General features: G+C 38.5%; 1 protein-coding gene across 5 annotated transcripts in view; it reads left to right on the top strand.

The window, feature by feature from the left end:
* LOC148861644 (uncharacterized) overlaps nucleotides 1-22848 on the top strand; it is a 78650-nt gene that overhangs the window by 54648 nt on the left and 1154 nt on the right. For all 5 annotated transcript variants that reach the window (XR_016113187.1, XM_088985741.1, XM_088985743.1 and 2 more), the window contains 8 exons: nucleotides 8937-9032; nucleotides 9185-9250; nucleotides 9411-9449; nucleotides 9544-9678; nucleotides 18465-18823; nucleotides 19308-19401; nucleotides 19964-20155; nucleotides 22444-22564. Coding sequence is in view for 4 of the 5 variants with exons in the window: in XM_088985741.1 (XP_088841867.1) it covers nucleotides 8937-9032; nucleotides 9185-9250; nucleotides 9411-9449; nucleotides 9544-9678; nucleotides 18465-18823; nucleotides 19308-19401; nucleotides 19964-20155; nucleotides 22444-22542 (1080 nt within the window). In the remaining variant the exon portion in view is untranslated. The remainder of the gene's footprint in view (nucleotides 1-8936; nucleotides 9033-9184; nucleotides 9251-9410; nucleotides 9450-9543; nucleotides 9679-18464; nucleotides 18824-19307; nucleotides 19402-19963; nucleotides 20156-22443; nucleotides 22565-22848) is intronic.

Below are 22848 nucleotides of genomic sequence, written 5' to 3'. Positions count from 1 at the left end.
GCAATCTACAAAATTCTCCCAAAGTTTCTCAGTTGTTTTCGGTATGATACTTGTTCTGAGACTTCTGTTTGTTTTCGGGAAGACACTTGGGATGGGGATCTCACTCTTAAAGATCTTTTTCCTTCCTCGTTTTCTATTTCTTGGTTTAAAAATGAGTCAATTTCAAAGTTCCTTCCTTCTCCGTTAAATCCATTGGCCTTGTCTTGGGATTTGGGTTTTCGTCGAGGGTTAAAGGATGAGGAAGTTGATTGCCTGGCAATTTCAAAGTTCCTTCCTTCATGTGGTTTCTTTTTTAAAATACCTCCTCATTATAGGATTTCCTGTCCAAAGAAGTCTAGTGTAGGCGGACCCCCCTAGGGTAGTGGCTTTTTCTTGGGAAGTGTGACGTGGGAAAGGAGCAGCCAGACATTGAAGGATTACATCTTAAATAGGGCAATACATTGGTTAAAATCTATGGAATTGTTTTATCCCTTCTCCTTTAATAACCTGTGGAGGAACTAGACAACAGTAGCAAGCTGCTCTTCCATAAAGGATGGGGTTTCTACAAACTAGGCCCCACCTCCACAAGGTTTCATGAAACTGAATTTTGATGGCAACAACCAGGGCAACCCAGGGTCCTTTGGTTTGGGAGGAGTTTTGAGAAATGAGGTTGGAGAGGTGGCATCTCATGCCTCTCCAAGGGATTATATCTTCCTCTTGATCTTAATGAAATGTGATATTATTTATCAAAAAAAAAAAAGAAACAAGAACAAGAGAAAAACCTTGAGGGGGATTCCGACCTATAGAGATGATGGGCCGAATGGGCCTCGGTTTCTTTATTTTTCTTCAGTTATGTGATGGTGGGTCGAATAGGCCTTAGTTTCTTTGTTCTCTTTAAGTTATGTTTATGACTTATGTTTGTTAGTAGTGGGCCTTAGTTATGGGCCTGTTTTTCTCTTTTATTATTGTCTTTAGTGCTGACTGCCCTACTAAGGGTAACCGTGTAATTGTCCTCATTATTACAATCGAAGAATAAAGATATTGTTGGGGGCTGAAGAGAGGATTAAACAACTCTCTTTTCTCCTTCCCTTTCTTCCATTTCCTTCCTCCATCACTTCTCTCTTTTCCATCTCCTTGAATCTTCTCCTCATGTTTTTTCTTTTCTTTTGTTTTAGATTATTGCAGGTAGGATTTACAACTTAAATTCTACTATCCACACAAGTCATTTATGCTTTCTACTACATGAACCCTCAGAGGAAGAAATTGAAGGGATGAGAGATCCATCATATGGATGGCCAAACCTTATAGGAAGGTAGGGCGAAATTTCAAAAATTTCCTCTCTCCCATCTAGGAATCACATTCCCTGTTTTAGAAAAACTGCATTTTTCAAGGATCAATCTTGAACCGAGAACTGAACCAGATCTAAACCAAAACGCTAGGAGAGGGATATACCTGATACGAAGATGCAATATCTCCCAACGAAGGTGTTCACGCCCAAAGAAAGACTTCAAAGACTACTCCCACTGAAGATGACATAGTGAATGGTGGAGCAAAATCAGCAGGGTCCGTTCAACGAACCGAATTCTTCAGCAAGAATTCGATGGTGGCGGTGAGCATGACTTCTGATCAGCCTTTCTTTAAAGACTGATATTTGGGTAAGGAGTTCTCTTTTAAGAGATAAGGATAAGACCTTATCTTATCTGCAGATTAAATCAACTCTCTCCTAATCTCATTAGGAGGTTTCCAAATCTGAATTAAGATCTGGACTCTCTGAGTGGATAGGGTAAGACCCTATCCTATTTGCTGATTTAATCCCAGATCCGCCCCCTTTATTTAACTAATCAAATTAGGCCAGTTCGAAATGGGCTTTAGGCCCAATAAGTCTAAGTGCTCAAACTGCTTCCAAACTGTTGCCCAGTTGGGCTTCTTTGTATGGTGTGGGACCCAAACATTGATCTACACATCAGCCACATGGGTATAGTCCAACCTCTGTTACAAGGCCTGGCCGAATTCACTGAAAAGACAGTGAACCCCTGAAGCCCATCACATGGACTCCTAATGGGCCCAACACTTACACTAAGTGGCCCCTGGGCCAAGCCACCTTATAAAAACCCAGGGACTGTGGGCAGATGCAAGATTAACCCATCAGGTATTACACTCAATGGTCTTACACTTAACCTCTCAGCCCATAATGATCATACACTGCCCGACAAGAGAGGACTTCTCCCCCGGCTACAAGGAACAATGCTGCACTCTCTACTCACATGGATCCCGGGAATTAAAATCTTTTGCAAAAATTTTGAAACCATAATATATATATTTATATCAGTATATAAAATATATTTTGCAAAACAAATTTCAACGATTGAAATCGGCTGCCGGCAATCTTGGTTTCCATTAGAGAGAGTGCATCCCCGATCATTACCTTTGTCCGACAAAGAGGCTGATCTTGTCACTATGATCACCCACTCAGATGAATTCTCAGACTGTCTCAACATACCCAGGATTTGACCCCCGCTAAGTGTCTCACTGATTGGCATATCAAATACAACCCAATCCAACACCTAGTGCAGTATCATAATTGAGTCTAGGGGTCAGGTGTAATTTTCCAGTTTTGCCCACTAATCACCAAGGTCCAAGGCAATACTAGAAATCTGGTCCGGTTTAGGGTTTCAAGTAAACCTACACTACATGTACCTCAGGTCTCACCCTGGCAGCTGAGACAGGCCACCCCAACACTTGGCGGCACATCAGCAGGATAAATCTCCCCAGACTTATCCAATGGCTGTGAACATTCTAAACTAACATGAGTCTCATAAGTGTCCAGTTTAAGGGTATTACACAGAAGCACACCACTATAACATGAATCAAATATGTACTTTATTCATTTACAATAAATGTCATAATGTACATCAATCTGATTGGAGCTAAGGGCATACACTGTCTAATAGAAATTACCTTGAATTTATTCAAAGAAAGGGAATGCAAAGAAGTGAACTTATCCTTTTAAGGGAGTATTCCCACACCAAATCTCCTCCCGAAACAGAACTTTGTTACCTAAGCACACATCATACCTGATGTATGGTTGAAAGGAATGCAGGAGATCAACAATGGCTTTCCAAGGAGAAAAGTGAGAAGCCCTTGAGTCGACACCAGCATCCCATCCATTTGCTTCCAAGCCATGTATGTTTTCTACTACAGAGTGCCATAAACTGTTTGTCTCTAATGGAAACCTCCACAACCACTTCCCTAGCAAAGCCAAATTTCTTAACCTAGGGTAAAGAGGAAGGGGGTCTCCTTGTCTAAGGCCCCTCTTAGTAGGAAAGAAGTCCCCAACTACTCCATTCACCATGACAGAATAGTGACAAGTAGTGATACAACCTTTAATCCATTTGCACCGTCTCTCTCCTAAACCTTTGTTTCTCAAGATGAAGTTTGCAAATCTGGCCCTTTTCTCCTTTTCTTTTCCTATAATCCATGCACTCATTGGCGATTAGTATTTGATCAGCAATTTGTCTCCTTAGCATGAAATCCCCTTGATATTGAGAAATTAAACTAATAGGCCTAAAGTCCTTGGGTTGAACTGCATCCACTTTCTTGGGGATTAAGGCTATAAAAATAACATTTGTACCCAAGTTAAACTTTCCCGTTTCATAGAACTCTGAGAAATCCTCCACCAAATCATCACCTAGAACAAGGCATCTGGGCCTAGGGCTTTTGATCTATCCATAGAGAACAAGGCATCTTTTATTTCTTGAACCTCAAAAGGCCTCTCTAAGGGTTCCAGAAGCTCCCTCTGTCTGATTTGCCAGTCAAAACCCACTAAGGGTTCCAGAAGCTTCCTCTCTTGGCAACACTTCTCCATTCCACTCCAACCTTACTACATTAATCTTCCTTTTTCTTCCATTTGCCAAATTATGAAAGAACCTTGTGTTACCATCCCCTTCTTTTACCAGTTGCATCCTGCCTTTTGTCTCCAGGTTACCTCTTCCTTCCCTAGGGTTTCCTCTAATTCTTGTTGCATTATTTATTTATTTTTATCATTAACAGAAAACTTTTATTAATAAGAAAGATTGAAATACAAAAGGTAAACTCTCTTAACTCTCCCCCTAGAGATAAAATTACAATGTAGCCTAAAACAATTGCCTTTTCCCACCCCCTGTTTGGCCAATGCGTCTGCAAAAGAATTGGCACACCTTTTAACCCATTATGTGCGCACTTCCATACCCTGAGTTAACCATTTTAATTGTCTTCACTCGTTAATGTATGTCCACAACCCATCATTTGCCTTCTCTATCTGAGAATCTGCCCTAGAAGGGTCCAAGAAGACCTTTTGCAAAATTTAAACTAAAGACCACACCGAAACCAACTCTAATTCTTTGAGACTTCTTCTATACACCAAATGCCAATTGAGTTCAGTCCCTAGACCAGAAAAGGCAACAAAGGAGGATGCATTCTTATTTTTGTACCTAGAAAGGGAGAATAAGGAAGGGAATTGATCTTTAAGTGGTACCTCCCCCACCCACACATGTTCCTAGAACCTCACCAAATTTCTAGAGCACAAATTATACTTGACAAAGGGTAGAAAAAGAGGGAAGATAGCATGAATAGCTTTCCAAGGTGCTAGAGTAGTTACTCGAGATGAAATTCCCGCATCCCAACCATCAACTGCCAACCCATGTATGCTCTTAACCACCTTTGTCCACAGTTTATCATGATCCACCAGAAATCTCCACAACCATTTCCCCAACAAAGCCATTTTCCTCTTCTGAATGTTCCTGATTCCTAAACCCCTCTGAATCCTTACTTTTACTCACCATTTGCCATCCAACCCTATGATCCTTCTTTTCCTCTCCTGGCTCCCACAAAAAATCCCTCATTAACTTCTCTAACCTTCTACAAATCCTCAAAGGCATCCTAAAAACTGACATGAAATAGATTGACTGATTAGCCAAAGTAGATCTAATCAGAGTGATTCTTCCACCAAGAGAGAGTGAAGGGATGGGATATCCATCACATGGACGCCCAAATCTTGCGGAATGGACTGGGCGAATTTCAAAAAAAAAATTCTCCCATCTTTGCAGGGAATCAAATTCCCTATTTTAGAAAAACATATTTTTCAAGGATCAATCTTGAACCATGAACCAAACCAGATCTGAACCAAAAGGAGTAGGAGGGAGGATGTACCTAATATGGAGATTTAGTGTCTCCCAATGGAGGTGTTCACGCCCAAGGAAGGATCCAAAGACTGCTCCCACTGAAGATGGTGCAGTGTAGGATGGAGCAGAATCAACAATGTTCTTCAAAAGAACTTGACCCTTCGCAAGAATCAACTGGATGGCTTGTGAGTATAGCTCCAATCAATCTTTTCCCAAAAGATTGGTATCAAGATCAGATCTTGATTTCTCTCAAGAACTAGAGATCGAATTGAAGGTAATGGCGGCGGCAGGAAGGAGGCAGCAAGAGAGATTTTGCAGAGGTTGCAGAAATCTCTCTTCTGTGATTTCAGGTCTGAAGACAAGAGTCTTAGGTTGCATGTTCAAAGCTGCCGCCCCCTCCTTTTATAGATTTAAAGGGATCAGCTCCTAATCCTATTAGGAACTGCTGATCCAAATTATATTTGGATTAGAAGTCCCTTTAAGTGATAAGGGAGAACCCTTATCTTATCTGCAGATCAGATCAGCCATCTCCTAATCTAATTAGGAGGCTTCCAGATCTAAATCTTATTTAGATCTTGGACTCTCTAAGTGGGTCTAGGCCCAATCCTATCAGCTGATCCATCTCAGAATTCGCCCCCTTTAATTCACTGATTAAATCAGCCCAGTTCGAAATGGGCTTAAGGCCCATTTAAGGTTATGTACTCACTTAGCCTTCCAAACTGCTGCCCAGTTGGGCTTCCTTGTATGGCATGGGACCCAAACATTAATCTACACATCAGCTACATGGGTTCAGCCCAGCCTTTGTTACATGACCTGGTCGAATACACTGTTATGGACAGTGCACCCCTTGAAACCCATCTTATGGGCTCTATGGGCCCAACACTTACCCTAAGTGGTCCCTGGGCCAAGCCACCTTGTAACACCCAGGGACTGTGGGCAGACGCAAGATCAAGTATTATCCTCAATGGTCTTACACTTAACCTCTCAGCCCATAATGATCAAACACTGCCCGACAAAGGAGGACCTCTCCCTCGACTGCAAGGAACAGTGTTGCACTCTTTGCTTACATGGATCCCGGGAATTAAAACCTTTTGCAAATCATTTCGAAACCATAACATATATATATATATATGTATATATATATATATATATATATATATATCTTTATATATTTTGCAAAACAAAATCTCAACAATTGAAATCGGCTGTCGGCAGTCTTGGTTTCCATCAGAGAGAGTGCATCCCCGATCATTACCTTTGTCTGACAAAGGGGCTGATCCTGTCACTATGATCACCCACTCAGATGAATTCTCAGACTGTCCCAACATACCTAGGTTTTGACCCCCGCTAAGGATCTCACTGATTGGTACATCAAAGACAGTCCGATCTGACACCTAGTGTAGTATCATAATCGAGTCTAGGGGTCAGGTGTAACTTTCTACTTTTGCCCATCTATCTCCAAGGTCCAGGGCAATATTGGAAATCTGGTCCGGTTCAAAGGTTCTATTAATCCTACACTGCATGTGCTTCGAGTATCACCTTGGTAGCTGAGACAAGCCACCCCAATAGTTGGCAACACACTAGTGTCAGCCTCGGCAGGATAAATCTCCTCAGACTTACCCAATGGCTGTGAACATTCTAAACTAACACAAGTCTTATTAAGTGTCCAATTTAAGGGTATTACACAGAAACACACCACAAGAACATGAATCAAATGTGTACTTTATTCATTTACAATAAATTCATAATGTACATATTTCTGATTGAAGCTAAGGGCATACAACTGTCTAACAGCTCCCACTTGCACTTAGGTCCAATCTGGTATAAGCCGGAGTCCCATACTTTCCACGTGTTTCTCGAATACTTTCTGTGTCAGTGGCTTAGTCAATGGGTCTGCTACATTCTCCACTGATGCTACCTTCTGAATCAAGATGTCCCCTCTACCAACAATCTCCTGGAGTACGTGGTACTTCCTCTCGATGTGTTTCGACTTCGAATGAGCTCGTGGCTCCTTAGCCTGAGCAATCGCTCCATTGTTGTCACACAATAATGGGATGGATGATGTGCTGGACGGAACTACTCCCAATTCGTGAACGAACTTCTTCATCCACACGGCTTCCTTGGCAGCTTCACTTGCAGCAATGTATTTGGCCTCGGTTTTGGAGTCTGCTGTGGACCCCTGTTTGCTGCTTTTCCAGCAAACAACACACGATCCTATCGTGAAAACATATCCAGATGTAGACTTTCTATCATCCGGATCCGACTGGAAATCCGCATCTGTATACCCTTGGATCTATAGTGAACTACCATCGAACACCAGACAAAACTCTTTTGTCCTTCGAAGGTACTTAAGTATGCATTTCACACCAGTCCAATGCTCCTGCCGTGGGTTGGCCTAGAATCTGCTTACTACACTCACTGCTTAGGCGATGTCAGGACGAGTGCACAACATGGCATACATGATGCTCCCTACGGCTGAGGCATAGGGAACATCTTTCATGCTCTCGATCTCCTCAGAGGTCTTTGGAGACATCTTCTTGGAGAGATTGACTCCATGCCTGAAAGGAACATTTCCTCTGTTGAACAATAGTCTCACCTTCATCCTCTAATTTAGAGATGAGATTTTTCCTCCTTCTGTCATTAGCTAATGTGTGGAAGAATTTTGTATTTCAATCCCCCTCCTTTATCCAAGTTTGCCTAGATTTCTGTCTCCAACTTATCTCTTCTCTGATTAAGATATCTTCCAATTCCTTTCTTAGTCTCCCTCTTTCCTGCTTCTCTCTTTCTCCAAATATTCCATCATTCTCTTTACTGTCCAGCAACTCAATATTATCAATTACCTCTTGCTTGTTTGCTTCCAGTCTCCCAAACTTCTGAACATTCCATATCTTGATTTTTGCTTTCAACTCAATATTATCGATTACCTCTTGGTTGAATGACCTTTTATTTATCAATAAATGTAGATGTGTCAATACTGATTATAAATAAAGATGATGTCAATCTGTCTTCTGGCCTGATTGTATGTTTATGGCTTCATTGACCTTTCGTTTCTAGTATTAACACTAGAGGTTTTCTCGTTATAGACTCCTTATATGTCAATCTGTCTTGGTTTGTGTTGTAGACTCCTTATATGGTGCTGTAGATTTTCTCGTTACATATATTGGCCCCTATAGGCAATAGCAGTGGCCATGTGCTTTTCTCTCTTTTATTTGAATATAGCTCAAGATAGGAGTCACCTGGTTGACTGAAAAACAAGCATACACAAAATTAGAGAAGACCATTCAATTTCTCCATCCTGTTCTTGATGGATTGATTGGATTCTAACTATCATACATAGACCAGGTAAAATTAAAACAAAAATTATCTAAATATCCTATACAATCTAAATTGGACATAAGGCCAGTAGGATGGCACTCATGGGCTATGATGTACAGAAGTCTATACATGCTATGTGTACCTGTGTTGGATATTATACTTTCCCAATACTACATTGGATGTTTAGTCTGAGAAACCTTTTTAAATGTGCTATCTTTTCTTGTATTCATTTATCAGAATCATTCCAATTATTTGGTTAATTTACCTTTCTCTGTAGTTTGTCAGCCAATTTACTTAATTTGCATTTTGATAAACTCTTCTTACAACCTGAAATTATAATATTGAACCTGTTTCTTAACTCTCAGAAGTTCTTACCCTGCCCCCCTCCCGGATGCCTCTTTGTGGGTCTGATTTGGTTTCTTGTGGATATTTTTTGTTGGTTTTTTGGCATTGATAAGTACTTACTGTTTGACATTTTTCCAGGTCCCTGTTTACAAGGAACCATCTTTTACAATTCCTGGAACCCCAGGAATTGTACAGCATAAAATTTTAAATAATAGAAGGCATGTCCTGACTAAGGTGATTATGATGCTTGCCTTTGAAATGCCCATTTTACAGGGTTTTTATTTGTTTTTTTTTTCTTCTTGTATATACTATGGTCTTGATTAAAAAATGCCGGTATTGGTTAATATAGTTTTATAACCTAATCTCCCTTTACTTTTCTTTTATAGGATACTGCAGGCTCAGTGAAGCTATGGGAGATCACCAGGGGCATTGTGGTTGAGGATTATGGCAAGGTTGCTTGAGTAAAATTGTACCTTATGTTTGATTGTTGACTAAAGCAATATCATTGTTAGTCATTGGATATGCTGGAAAGGAAAAAGTACTGATGATAATGCCAAGTTTTCTTATTTTGTGATGCATTGTTATGGATTAATTATATTGGCTACTTTGCAGGTTTCATTTGAAGAGAAGAAGGAAGAATTATTTGAGATGGTTTGTAAATATAAGATATTTGCATTCAATACCATATACAATTTTCAGTTCTTTAGACGACCTTTCTGTTTTCATTTCCTTTTGGCTTCTCCAGGTAAGTATTCCTGCATGGTTCACTACGGATACTAGGCTTGGAAGCTTGTCCATCCATTTGGATACCCCACAATGCTTTTCTGCAGAAATGTACTCTGCTGACCTTAACATATTTGGGAAACCTGAGGATGACAAGGTAAATTCTTTAATTGTTTTTTTTTTGTATCTTATTTAAGCAATAATATTTTTGGATTGTTTATTTATAGTAATATGAAAACCTTTCTTTCTTCCCCTTTTGGTGATATAGTGCAGTTACTTGAAAAATGTCTTTAATATTTTGTTCTAGAATAAATTAGATACCCAAAATTGTAGTCATTTTATAGATTATGCAATATATGATATCATGTTGGGGGCTTTTCTTTTTCACATTTTTCTTGATGAAGAATTCTCTAAAACATAGTTGTCAAGTGATCCCTAGGCAACAAGGCACCCTTGGAGGCTTGCCTCACCTAATAGCCAAGCAATTTTGTACATTGTGTTATGAAATACTTTTATATTCTTAATTTTTGGAGTTTATGTTGGAAAACGTGGGGTTATTGGTTCAGATCTGAAAATAGAATTGTATATATTCCTAGGATTGTGGAAGGATTGATTTAGAAAGTTTTTTTCTTTCTATTTCTTTCTTTCTATTTTTGTACTTTCTATTTTCTCTTCTTTCTATTTTTTCTTCTTTCTATTTTCTTTTCTTTCTATTTTTCTTTCTTTCTATTTATTGCAGCAGCTTACTGTATAAATATGCCCATTGGCAATAGAATGAAACATATCAGCATTCTACCATTCCAAAACATGGTATTAGAGCTCTAGGTTTGTCAACTTCGAGATTTTTTCGGCCTTCATTGCCAGTTTTTTTTTTGTTTTTCTCTTCTGGCCTTCAGTGTTGATCTATAACCAGAAGTGCTCTTTTATTCTCCTTTCCTGTTGGCCTTATTTTTCCTCCATTAACAATGTCCGACATGACTGCAACAAGTGCTCCCGTCCAAACCGATGAAGGAGCAACAAACTCTCATCCTCACACTGGTGATTTGCAGAATATTCAGGCAACATATAGACTGAATGGCCAGAATTACTTGAAGTGGTCACAACTAGTGCGTATCTATTTGAAGGGAAAAGGAAAAATTAGTCACCTCCTTGGAATAAGACCAAGGTTGGGCGAGCCAAATTTTGATGCTTGGGACGAAGAGGACTCTATGATTATGTCATGGTTGTGGAGTTCAATGACACCCGAGATCAGTGATACTTGTATGTTTCTTCCCTCTGCAAAGGCTATTTGGGATGCTGTCCAACAAACCTATTCCAAAGCCCATGACGCTGCTCGTGTCTATGAGGTCAAAGTGAAGACTGTGGCGGCCAAACAAGGGAGCAGGAGTGTTACAGAGTATGCAAATCTGCTGCAAAATTTATGGCATGAGCTTGATCATTATCGGGTTCTTGAGGCAAAGTGCGCAAATGATGCTGTGATCTTGAAGAATTTTATTGAAAAAGATAGGGTGTATGATTTTTTGGTCGGACTGAATGTCGAATTTGATCAGGTTCGAAGACAAATTCTTGGCAAAGAAGAAGTGCCTCCATTGAATGAAGTCATAACCCTCGTCAGAGCTGAGGAAAGCCGCCGTGGAATTATGCTTGAGCCTAAAGATCCCGAAGGCTCAGCCATGGTGGCAAGGGGAGGAAGTTATAGTGGTTCAAAGGGTGAGAACAATCACAACTTGGCTCGTGACACAACCACTCGTGACTCTAACGATAACCTCTGGTGCACCTATTGCAAGAAGCCCAGACACACGAAAGATCGGTGCTGGAAACTTCATGGGAAACCTCCCACATCCAGCAAGGAATGGGGAAATCGAGGAGTTTCAAAAGGAGTTCAACAGGCCCATAATGTCTCCACAACCCCACAGCAAGAACGCTCGAGTCAGGGACCATTTAATGATGAAGAAATTGAAAGGCTAAGGTGCTTCCTGAAATCCTTGAAACCAGGAAGTGGTTCTACCTCTCTTGCTCTCTTAGGTGAGTCTTTATCTCTAGGATTACATGCCTCGGCTAGTGTTTTTCCATGGATTCTTAATTCTGGAGCTACTGACCACATGACACCCTCTTCACTACATTTTCTCACCTATACACCCTGTCCTAGTAATAGAAAAATTTCTGTTGCCGATGGTTCTTTCACCATTGTGGCAGGGATTGGGAATATTCAAATTGCTCCATCCCTATTACTTAAAAATGTGCTTCATGTTCCTAAGTTATCCACTAGCCTTATCTCTATACATAAACTCACCCAGGATGTGAACTGCAATGTTGTGTTCTTCCCTTCTTATTGTGTATTTTAGGACCAGGTTTCGGGGAAGAAGATTGGATTTGCTAAGGAAAGAGATGGACTCTACTACCTTGAAGCAACCAACAAATCATCTCACACTGTTATGCATGTCACACATGAGTCATTCTTATCTACCTCCAATAAAGATTTAATTTGGCGTCATCATTTCCGTTTTGGTCATCCTTCATTTCCTATTTTAAAAACAATGCTTCCTTCCTTGTTTAAAGGAATTGATGTTGAAACCTTTCATTGTGATGTTTGTGAACTTGCTAAGCACAAAAGGATTTCTTTCCCAATCAGCAATTAAAGATCTTCAACTCATTTTTATTTGATTCATTCGGATATATGGGGCCCTTCTCAAATTTCCAACATTACTAGTTCCAGATGGTTCGTCACCTTTATTGATGATTGCACTAGGGTCACATGGATTTTTCTTCTTAAGTTTAAATGTGATGTGGGTACGGTTCTTCTCAACTTTCATAACATGGTCCAAACTAAGTTTGGTGTGAGAATTAAAAGGTTTCGATCTGATAATGCTACAGATTATTTTAATCAGAATTTGTCCCCATTTTTTTAGAAAGAAGGCATTATGCATGAATCCTCCTGTGTTAACACTCCCCAACAGAATGGGGTAGCTGAGAGAAAAAATGGCCATCTTTTGCAAACCACCTGAGCCTTTCTCTTTCAAAATCAGGTGCCAAAACAATATTGGGGGGAAGTTGTCCTTACTACTGCCTACACCATAAATAGACTACCATCTAAAGTTCTTGACAACTGAAGCCCAATACAAGTCCTTTCTCAAATTTACCCTGATATTCGAGCCTCAAATAATCTCACACCAAGAATTTTTGGCTGCATTGCCTTTGTTCATGTCCATAATAAGGGAAAATTAAACCCACGAGCAATCAGGTGTGTCTTCTTGGGATATTCCCCAACTCAGAAAGGTTATAAATGTTATCATCCAGCCACCAGAAAATTCTACACCTCCACCGATGTCACATTTGAGGAAGGAAAATCTTTTTTCACTCAACCTTATCTTTAGGGGGAGCCCTCATTAATGGAAGATAAGGCATCAGATCTATTGTCCCTAGATGTTTTACCCTCCTCACAGACAGTCAATCGTCAAGAATCACATCCCTCTGAGTCACATTCCTCTGAGCCCCACATTCCCGAGTCTCAACAAGAGTCAAACAACCCGACCATTGAACCAAATTTGGACACTGTTAACCCCACGAATGATGTGCATGATAATGTGAGATATATACAAGTTTACTCTAGGAGGAAAAATCCAGATCCTCAACCTGTGCAAGTCCAAGATTCAATTCCTAATCCTAGAACTGAGGGATGCTTAGATCCTGAACCTACACCTTCACAGTCTGAGTATGAGTATGACCTACCTATTGCACTGAGAAAAGGAACCAGAGAATGTACCAAACGCCCATTGTACCCTTTAGCCAAATATGTATCATTCCAAAGATTCTCTAAATCCCATAAAAGTTTTCTAGCCAACCTTAACACCATTCCAATTACTAATACTCTAGTCGAGGCACTTTCTAATAAGGAGTGGAGAAAAGCCATGAGAGTGGAAATGGAGGCATTAGAAAAAAACAACACATGGGAAGTTGTGGATCTACCAAGAAACAAGAAGACGGTAGGTTGTAAATGGGTGTTCACAATTAAGTACAAATCTGATGGGTCATTAGAAAGGTACAAAGCACGCCTGGTAGCCAAGGGATATACACAGACTTATGGGGTAGATTATCAGGAGACTTTTGCCCCAATAGTTAAAATGAATACAGTAAGGGTGTTACTGTCGTTGGTTGCTAACTATAATTGGGATTTGCAACAGTTTGATATAAAAAATGCGTTTCTCCATGGTGATCTAGAAGAGGAGATATACATGGACATTCCACCGGGTTTTGGAGAAGGCATTAAAGGGAACAAAGTTTGTCGGTTGAAGAAAGCACTATACGGTCTCAAACAATCTTCGAGAGCATGGTTTGGAAGGTTTACGAAGGTAATGCTGAGTACAAGTTACAAGCAAAGTCAAGGTGACCACACATTGTTTATTAAACACACAACCTCAGGGGGAGTTACTGCACTATTAGTATATGTGGATGATATAATCGTTACTGGGAATGATAAAAAGGAGAAGGAAGCATTGAAAAACTGCCTTGCCAGAGAATTTGAGATAAAAGACTTGGGGAGACTAAAGTATTTTCTCGGAATTGAAGTTGCACATTCTAAACAAGGCATCTTTATCTCTCAACAAAAGTATGTTGTCAATCTTTTGAGAGAAACAAGAATATTGGCATGTAAACCAGCTTCCACGCCTATAAATCCCAATCATAAACTTGGAGAAGCTCACGAGAATGCAAGTGTAGACAAGGAGATGTTCCAAAGACTAGTTGGAAAGCTCATTTATCTTGCACATACACGACCGGATATTGCATATGCTGTAAGTGTAATAAGTCGGTTTATGCATAATCCTAAAGAAGTTCATCTGCAGGCTGCTCATCGAATTCTGCACTATTTGAAAGCCAATCCAGGAAAAGGAATTTTATTCAGAAGAAATGGAGGACTGACTCTTGAAGCATATACAGATGCCGATTATGCAGGATCTCCAGTAGATAGACGGTCCACTTCTGGTTACTGTACCTTCTTAGGAGGAAACTTAGTCACTTGGAGGAGTAAGAAGCAAAATGTAGTGGCTCGGTCAAAGTGCAGAGGTGGAATTCAGGGCTATGGCACAAGGAGTGTGTGAATTACTCTGGTTGAAGATAATTTTAGAAGACCTGAAGATTCCACAAGAAGAGCCTATGAAACTATATTGTGACAACAAGTAAGCCATCGATATTGCTCACAATTCTGTTCAACATGACAGGACGAAGCACATCAAAATTGACCGATACTTTATAAAAGAGAAACTGGACAGCAAGTTGATTTGCACTCCCTATGTGTCTACAAAAGGACAACTGGCTGATGTACTTACTAAAGGGCTCCATAGTACAGACTTTCGGAGAATTATAGCCAAGCTGGGAATGGAGGATCTCTATTCACTAGCTTGGGGGGGAGTGTTGGAAAACATGGGCTTATTGGTTCAGTTCTGAAAATAGAATTGTATATATTCCTAGGATTGTGGAAGGATTGATTTAGAAAGTTTTTTCTTTCTATTTCTTTCTTTCTATTTTTGACTTTCTATTTTCTCTTCTTTCTATTTTCGTTTCTTTCTATTTATTGCAGCAGCTTACTGTATAACTATGCCCATTGGCAATAGAATGAAACATATCAGTATTCTACCATTCCAAAACAGTTTATAATTTTAAAATAGACATTATTGAACTAAAATATTCACTTTACGTGTTTATATACTAATTTCTTTTTATTATTTTCTTATTTGTTAGAGTTTAATCAACATAGACATTGCTAAATGTTGTATTGAACCGTCAAAGACTTCTAGACTTGAACCACTAAGTAATGAAGTGTGAACCAACATGAAAGAGAATAAATAGTAAATCAAGAAGAAAATAGGAAGAAGAAATAGAGCAAAAACCAAGATTTAACATGCTTCGGCTTGGTAGCCAACTTGAGGTGGGGAAGCCAACTTGAGTTTGCAAGTAAGGATATTGAAGCAACCTCCATGAAAATTAGTGTATTGTTGAAGCAACAACCATGAACTTGAGATGTTGAAGGGGCCTCTTTGAAACCAAAGTTGAATGAACAAATGTTAGAAAGCTAGAGTAGAGCCAAGTGATGATCTAGTAATCACCAAACTAAAGCTGGCCAATACAAAGCCAACACATATCATGCCAAAGAATTGAAGTTAGCCATCAAAAGGCCAATCACAACCATTGTGCTGAAGACCCAGCAATGTCAAACAGCTAGATAATCGGAAATGCCAATAGAATTACCAAAACAAAGTTGGCTAGCAGAAAGCCAACTGTAGTGAACTCCATAAAATAGAGCAAAGATTTTGAGTTGATCAACAAAAAGCCAACTATGAACTCCATAAACCAAATCGAGTAATCAGAAAGCCAGCTAGATAAAGTGAATTAAAATCCCATGTCACCTAAGGAGATCAAAACTCCAAGGATTTCTTCAACAATAACTCAAAACTGATGAGCATAATAAAGGATCATTGTTCAAACATTTTGTCAAACATCTTCCATGCAAAACATAAGGTAAACAAACCAGATATTGACCGATGATGGTAGATCTATCATTCACCAAAATATTCCAAATATCAAACCAAGCCACAAACAAGATCGGATTGGAACATAGGGAGCTACCATAGGGTATTTGTTTTTTACTTAAAAAGATCCATCGCCTAGGTGACTAGGCGACAAGGTGCCCCCTGTCACCTAGCCTTGTCTTGGCACCTTGAAAAGTATGCTATAAAAATTTGGTAACTAATAGATGACAAATGCCTACTGTATAGTTATTTTGTCTTATTCTCAATTGTTTTAGATTGGTAAACTTAAATTTATTAATATGTGAAAAAAATGATGTTGCATTTAATACATATATAATATATATATATATATATATATAATGCAATTAGATATATTTCTGTATAGCATTCAATATGGCTTTGTTAAGAAAAATGCTGATGTGTAGTAGCCATACTTACCTTGGCTTTCCTCATCTTGTTAGTTGGCTGAAGTTGTTTATCCTGAATGTTCTGGAAAGTATATTTTACTTAGGGTCAGTTTGGAAGGAGTACAAATACGAATATGTAGAGTGCAAAACAATGTATTTTGTATGTATTTGTAAATGTACATATTTGCATTTGTATTCCTTCCAAACTGAGCCTTAAGTATTGATGTATTTTGGTTCCTACTCTGGAAACCTTTAATGTTTTAGTCTACTACCAAGCTCTCTATTTTAAAATTTCTGTTGTTTTTTGATAGTAAGGATAAATATTTTATTAAAAGGAAAAGAAACTACAATGCCAAAACTTGTGTTCTTTTAATTTTATGGTTAGTAGTAACAAATGATTATGGTTTTTCTTTTTCATTAGAGATAAGGGATAAAAGGTATGGTATAAAAGCTAGATTTGAAATATGTAGCTCCCCCCTGTAACTTAATGTATCCATTGAAGATAAGTATAGAATTAAAACTGTCTGCCCCTTAGATGGATCCCCAATACAGCTTCTGTGAAAGGTAAGGAATTGTTGAGGAAAGCCTAATGAAAAAGGGGTAAACTAGTATTTTGAATTGTTAACGTGTGATCTGGTTTAGAGAAGGTTTAGGAATGATAGTATTTTGAATTGCAATACACATTTACAATAATTATAAAAACACCCCTGGACCCAAAAAGTTGAAAAGACACCCATAATTCCTCATATATTGAACTATAAGGTGGTATTTGAGGACTGTTGAAATAGGTATTGAACCAAATGCAGAAAAGTCCCCAAACTTTAAAACAACTTAAATCCATGGATAGTATTACCATGCTCTCTGATTAAAAAAGGTCAGTCCAGTGCACCAGGCTGCCACCAATGTGGGGTCTGGGGAGGGACTGATGTAGGCACCTTACCCCTGCACGTATACAGAGAGGATGTTTCCAAGATTTGAATCCTGGTCACCCAGGTCGCAATGGATGAACCCAATTGTTGCAAAGGTCCACCCTCACCATGCTTTCTGATTGATATAAGGTGTAAAATTTATACATATGTAGTGTTTAAATTAATAAAGATTATTGTTATTTATCAAAAAGGTAGGGGTATAATCTCCACCCTCAATGCTAGTGCTTCATCACAGACAAGTAGGTTGCTAGTTTACTAAAATGTTGAATGGGAATTTTCTAAATTTGAAACCTCTTGTTGATTCAACTTTCAATACCTATTTTATCAGTTATCAATTAATAAGTAGACAAATGGCTCATATTGATTGGATCCGCTTCCAATATATTAAAACGATTATCATACCATTATTGCCCAAAGAATATTGAAAATGCATGAATAAAGAAAAATTTTCAGAAAACTCCTTTTCTTGAACCTTCCCTAGTCAAATTATCTGCTGCCAGACTTAGCTGATCTTGGAGATCATCTAAACATGACCTTCATACTGGCTGTCAACAATCTAGCCTCTCTTATTGCATGCCAATATGGCCATAAGCCAAATTCAATGGTCTCCATCTATCTAATTATGAGGTGAGAGTTCTTAAATAATTAATAATCAATTAATCTTTGATAATCCAATACTTTAGCTAACCTCAGTCCTTTGTAGTAGGGCTGTAGGGGTAGTAGTTCTGCACACATTGAATTACCCTTTCTGATTGACACTGGTATTTTACCATCATCTCACCAGATTGATTTCTTAAAGCCCTTCCAATACCTGATCTTTCTGGATTTTTGAGATGCTATTCTTTTTATTATCTTGTTTCTCCTTCTCAAATGGAAAACTGCAAATTTGTTGTTTTATCACTCTGTTGGAGTTCTTATACCCCATTTATGAGCATCTCTTGCCTTCAAAAATAAAAGTATCTTTTCCTTCCAAAAGCTATCGAAAGGAGCTAAGTTCCAAATAATATGAAATCTCATTGTTTCTTTTTCTGGATTATTGGAGTCAACATGTTTCTCTTCTATTAATTTACATGTACTATGCAGGTCAATCTAGCCCGGGAGACCCTTAAGGGGTTGTTGGCTCATTGGTTGGCCAAAAGGAAGAAAAGATCTGGACAACAGGCTTCAGCTAATGGTGATGTTGCATCAAAGGACATGGCTGTTAGAAATCATTCCCAGTCAAGAATTGAGATTGATGGTAATGCAGACAGTGACTCAATGGTCTATCCTCCGTTTGAGTTCTCAACAGTTTCCTCACCCTCTATAATTACTGAGGGCTCCCATGGAGGTCCATGGAGAAAGAAAATAACTGAGTTGAACGGAAGTGAAGATGAGAAAGATTTGCCATGGTGGTGTCTGGATTGTGTCTTGAATAATCGATTACCACCCAAAGAAAATACCAAGTAATGTTCCAACCTCAAGTGCATCTCTCTCTCTCTCTCTCTCTCTCTCTCACACACACACACACACACACACACACATTTCTATAAAACTCTTGCTTCTAAAGGCTTACTTGGACTAAGGTGCTGTCTCTATTTCATTTTTGGGTAATTTCTTTAGGTGCTTATTGTTGAATTTGTAACAAAATAAGTACAAATTTTTGGAGAATGCATTTTCACAACAGCCCAGAGACGTCTGAGCTTCTTGAATATATATGTTCAGATTTTTCATCAGAAATTTATTTACCTGTAAGAAAATCTACATTCTAGGTTGATAAAAACTAGGAATTGCATCTTGTTGATTGTCAACCACCTCCTTTTCTGTTGAACTTAGAAATAGAAGAAGAAAAGTTCTTTGTATAACTTCATTTGGAGTTTTTTATTGTTTGATGTAGATATGACAGTAATTAAATGATTCTTAAATTGAGTTTGTTGTTGTTCTCAACAGATGCAGCTTTTACTTATATCCATGCGAAGGTTCAACTGTCCCAGTCCTCACACAAGGGAAACTAAGTGCACCTCGGATACTGCGGATGCATAAAGTATGGACATTTAATTGTTTGCTTTATTGTTGATTTATCTTTAGAATGGTCAGAATCTACATGTATGGATTGGTCATACATACACACACACACACAATGTATGTACATCTATTTATTATGATGGTAAGTGGTCTTCCTCAGATGGAGATTGTGTGGATATTTAACCTTTAGATATTTGACAGGATATCCTGACTTTATTTCTATATACTTTGGCCTTGAATTGCAAATTATTTTGGACCTTCTTTAACAATGTTATGTGTAGTTATGCAGCCATTGACAAATTCTAAATATATATGAATATAGGGAATGGCATCAGTGCCCTGTTCAAAGCTCAAATTTGTACTTCACGTTTGGGTTTTGGGCCAGTGCATACATGAATTCATACTCAGCATTTGAGTCTTAGCTTCTTATTGGACCAAATTCAGATATATCTCTATCTGAATTCGATCCAATCCATTTGCGGCACCACATGAAATCTCTTATGTGGACTTGTTTAAGGAGTTTGATGAAAAGAATTCTAATCACTGAGTAATAAATTGGTATTATTGATATGTTTGTCCAGGTTGTTAACTATGTCGTAGAAAAGATGGTTCTTGACAAACCATTGGAAGGCGGAAATTCTGATGGAACATATGCTCCCAGTTTGCCTGGGCAATCACAACTTGCAACACTTGGAGGGGATGGTTCGTTCTGCCCTGGCTTGAAGCCCTGGCAAAAGCTAAAGCCTTCTATAGAGATCCTGTGCAATAATCAGGCAAGTAATTCTATCAAAGATATTTGAGGAAGTTATCAAGTAGCTTGTTAGCCAACTAAATTAGTTTATGGGTTTTAATATGTGTTCATGATTCATGGATGACATGTGAAGAACCAAACTGCTTTATCAATGTTGTTCTAATATCATCATTGCGGGATCCGTGTTTCTTTTTGAAGAGACCCTCCCTGTTACACTCTTAACTAGCCTTGACAGGCCAAAAGATCACTGGGTTGCTAGAATTAGTTCTCAGTGCTAATTCTTCTATATATTCACCGTAACTAGTTACCAAATGGTACCCATTTTCCAACTGGTCATTACCATTCTATTTCTCTACCTGATTCTAAGTTTCAGTTCTGCTCCAGTAAGTTAAACCTGCCAAAATCAACCTAGTCTGAATTCTTGTGGATTTTCTTCTCATCTCAATTATTTAATTTTTGATTCCTAAACAGAGTGATTTATGAAAAGATGGGGAAAGGTGTGTAACCAAGTGCAAGTCTCACACTCTTGACGTAAAATAGTGTAATGCAATTTGCAAACCAATTCCATATATAAAATATATGAAAGAAACCCTGAACTAGACTTTAGAAAGTGTACAATCTCTTAAGGTGCCAATTTTTTGAAATTTCAGGTTCTTTTAGTATCCTTGCTTTTACTACATCTTGAATTTTTCTACAATTTAATATTTGTTTTTGAAAATATCCTCTGTCCATGGTTTTTATATGTATGTAATTGTTTACTCTTTTGGACACTTTAATCATCCCACTCGAGTTAATACTGGTTTAGATTATTGGGTGTGCCCTTGTGCTGTGGTTTTATTTATTTTTTGATATACAAGGAAATATTACACCCAACACAAGACCTGAACACCAAGCATATCTGCTAGAGGTAAGAACTTGAGCTCTTGTTGAGTGGCCAAATCTTCTTGAAATTCTCTCTCTTGTCTTTTATTTGCCAGCCAATCTGCCACCTGGTTTCCCTCCCTGTGAACATGGTTATATGTAACACTCGACTTTGCCTCTTCAACTAGCTTCCTACATTGCAACAGTATGACCTTGCAAGTCTACGTCGTCTTCCCACAACCTTTAAGTGCATCAACAGTTGTTTTGGAGTCTCCTATAATAATGTTATTAGCTTCTAAGTCCACTAGTTGTTTATGTGCTCTGAGAGCTGCCCTCATTTCAGCTGTGGCGATGGTAGAAGATCCAATCGGGCATGCTCCTATTTTTATCTCCTCCATGGTTTTGAGTAACATATCTAAAAGCACGTAGATCATTTGTCAGTTTGTGAAGGGGGGGGGGGTCCATTTTACCCATATGTTTGGTTTTTCAAGTCTTTCCTTACATTGGCACATCTTCCTTTGGGCTTTGATATATTCTCTACAACTTCATAATGGTTGGTCTATGATTTCAGATGGGCTATAATTTTTGTTTTTCATTTCTGTTTTTTCCATAGGTACCACATGATATAACCTGTTTTCTCCCACACCATATCTGATTCTTCGAGGTGTCTATTTCCCTGAATTTCGTCCCACCATTCTATAATACTTTGGTGTCTGTTCTGATCGAGACCTACAATATTATTACCCATTGTTTGAGTCAGGATTAGATGGGAGTATCTGTGTCTATTTAGTTTTATAACACAAGTGGGAATACAGGATAGTTGGTTAGTGTACTTTTATTACTTAAAGGGGTTAACATTGATTCCCTCTCCACCCCTTGCTTAGCTAACCCATCAGCAAAAGAATTAGCTGATATTTTAACCATCCACAGAATTAAGTTGTATTCCAATGGATGCAGCATAGGAAATCCAGAAGAGTCAGGCATTAGGGAAATATGGGCCTTGGAATCTCAGATATAAGAATAGGAAAATAAGGCATCATTGGCAGATTGCCTTGCTTGTTAGGGAGTGGATATTAGAGGAACTAAAATGGGGTGGGTATCCTTTGTGTTAAAATCAAAACTGTATGGATTGGACTCTTGGTGGGTCAGGATTAGGCTATGTATCTTCTTGCTGTTTACTCTTGTTATGCATATATGAGTTTGCACCTTGTACATTTATCACTTATCAAAACAATTTCGCCTATTACTGATCAAAACAAAAGTTATATCCATGCCTTGTTGACACTGGTCTAGGGAATGATACAAATCCAGACTGAAGTTCATCCAACTTGAAAAATGTTAAACTAGGAAAATGGCTTCCTGAATTGTAATTCCTATCTTTTTATACTTTTATTTGTTATGTGGTTGGTGAGATGATGCCATGTGGATTTCATCTTGTTAATTGTTCAGGTTTTATCCCCTGACATGAGCTTAGCAACGGTGCGAGCTTATATATGGAAAAAGAATGATGACTTGGTCCTTAATTATAAAATAGTGCAGGGCCGATGATCTCTTCACTCAATGGAAGGAGGTTAGTGGAAGCCTGAATTTTTATTTTCAATTCATTAATGCTATTATCTGCCCTACTACAATCTTCTTGCAGTTGCTTTAAGATGATAAAATTCAGTTGATTTGATGAAACTTTGGCTTCTGAGATCTCTTCTTTAGCGTTCCTAATACAGATATGTATCATGTAAGATGAATTTGACTTTGAGATCCATGATGGTTCCCCAAGTTTTAAACCTTTTTGTTGAGTTAACTGTAGTGTTTTGTGCCACCTCACCTGTCTTGTTTTAAGTTTTGATTAATAAACAT

The sequence above is a fragment of the Nelumbo lutea genome, chromosome 4 (genome assembly GCF_056320005.1).
Source record: "Nelumbo lutea isolate HS-2025 chromosome 4, American lotus-T2T, whole genome shotgun sequence".
Taxonomy (NCBI): Eukaryota; Viridiplantae; Streptophyta; class Magnoliopsida; order Proteales; family Nelumbonaceae; genus Nelumbo; species Nelumbo lutea.
This window is presented reverse-complemented; position numbering and strand designations above follow the sequence as displayed.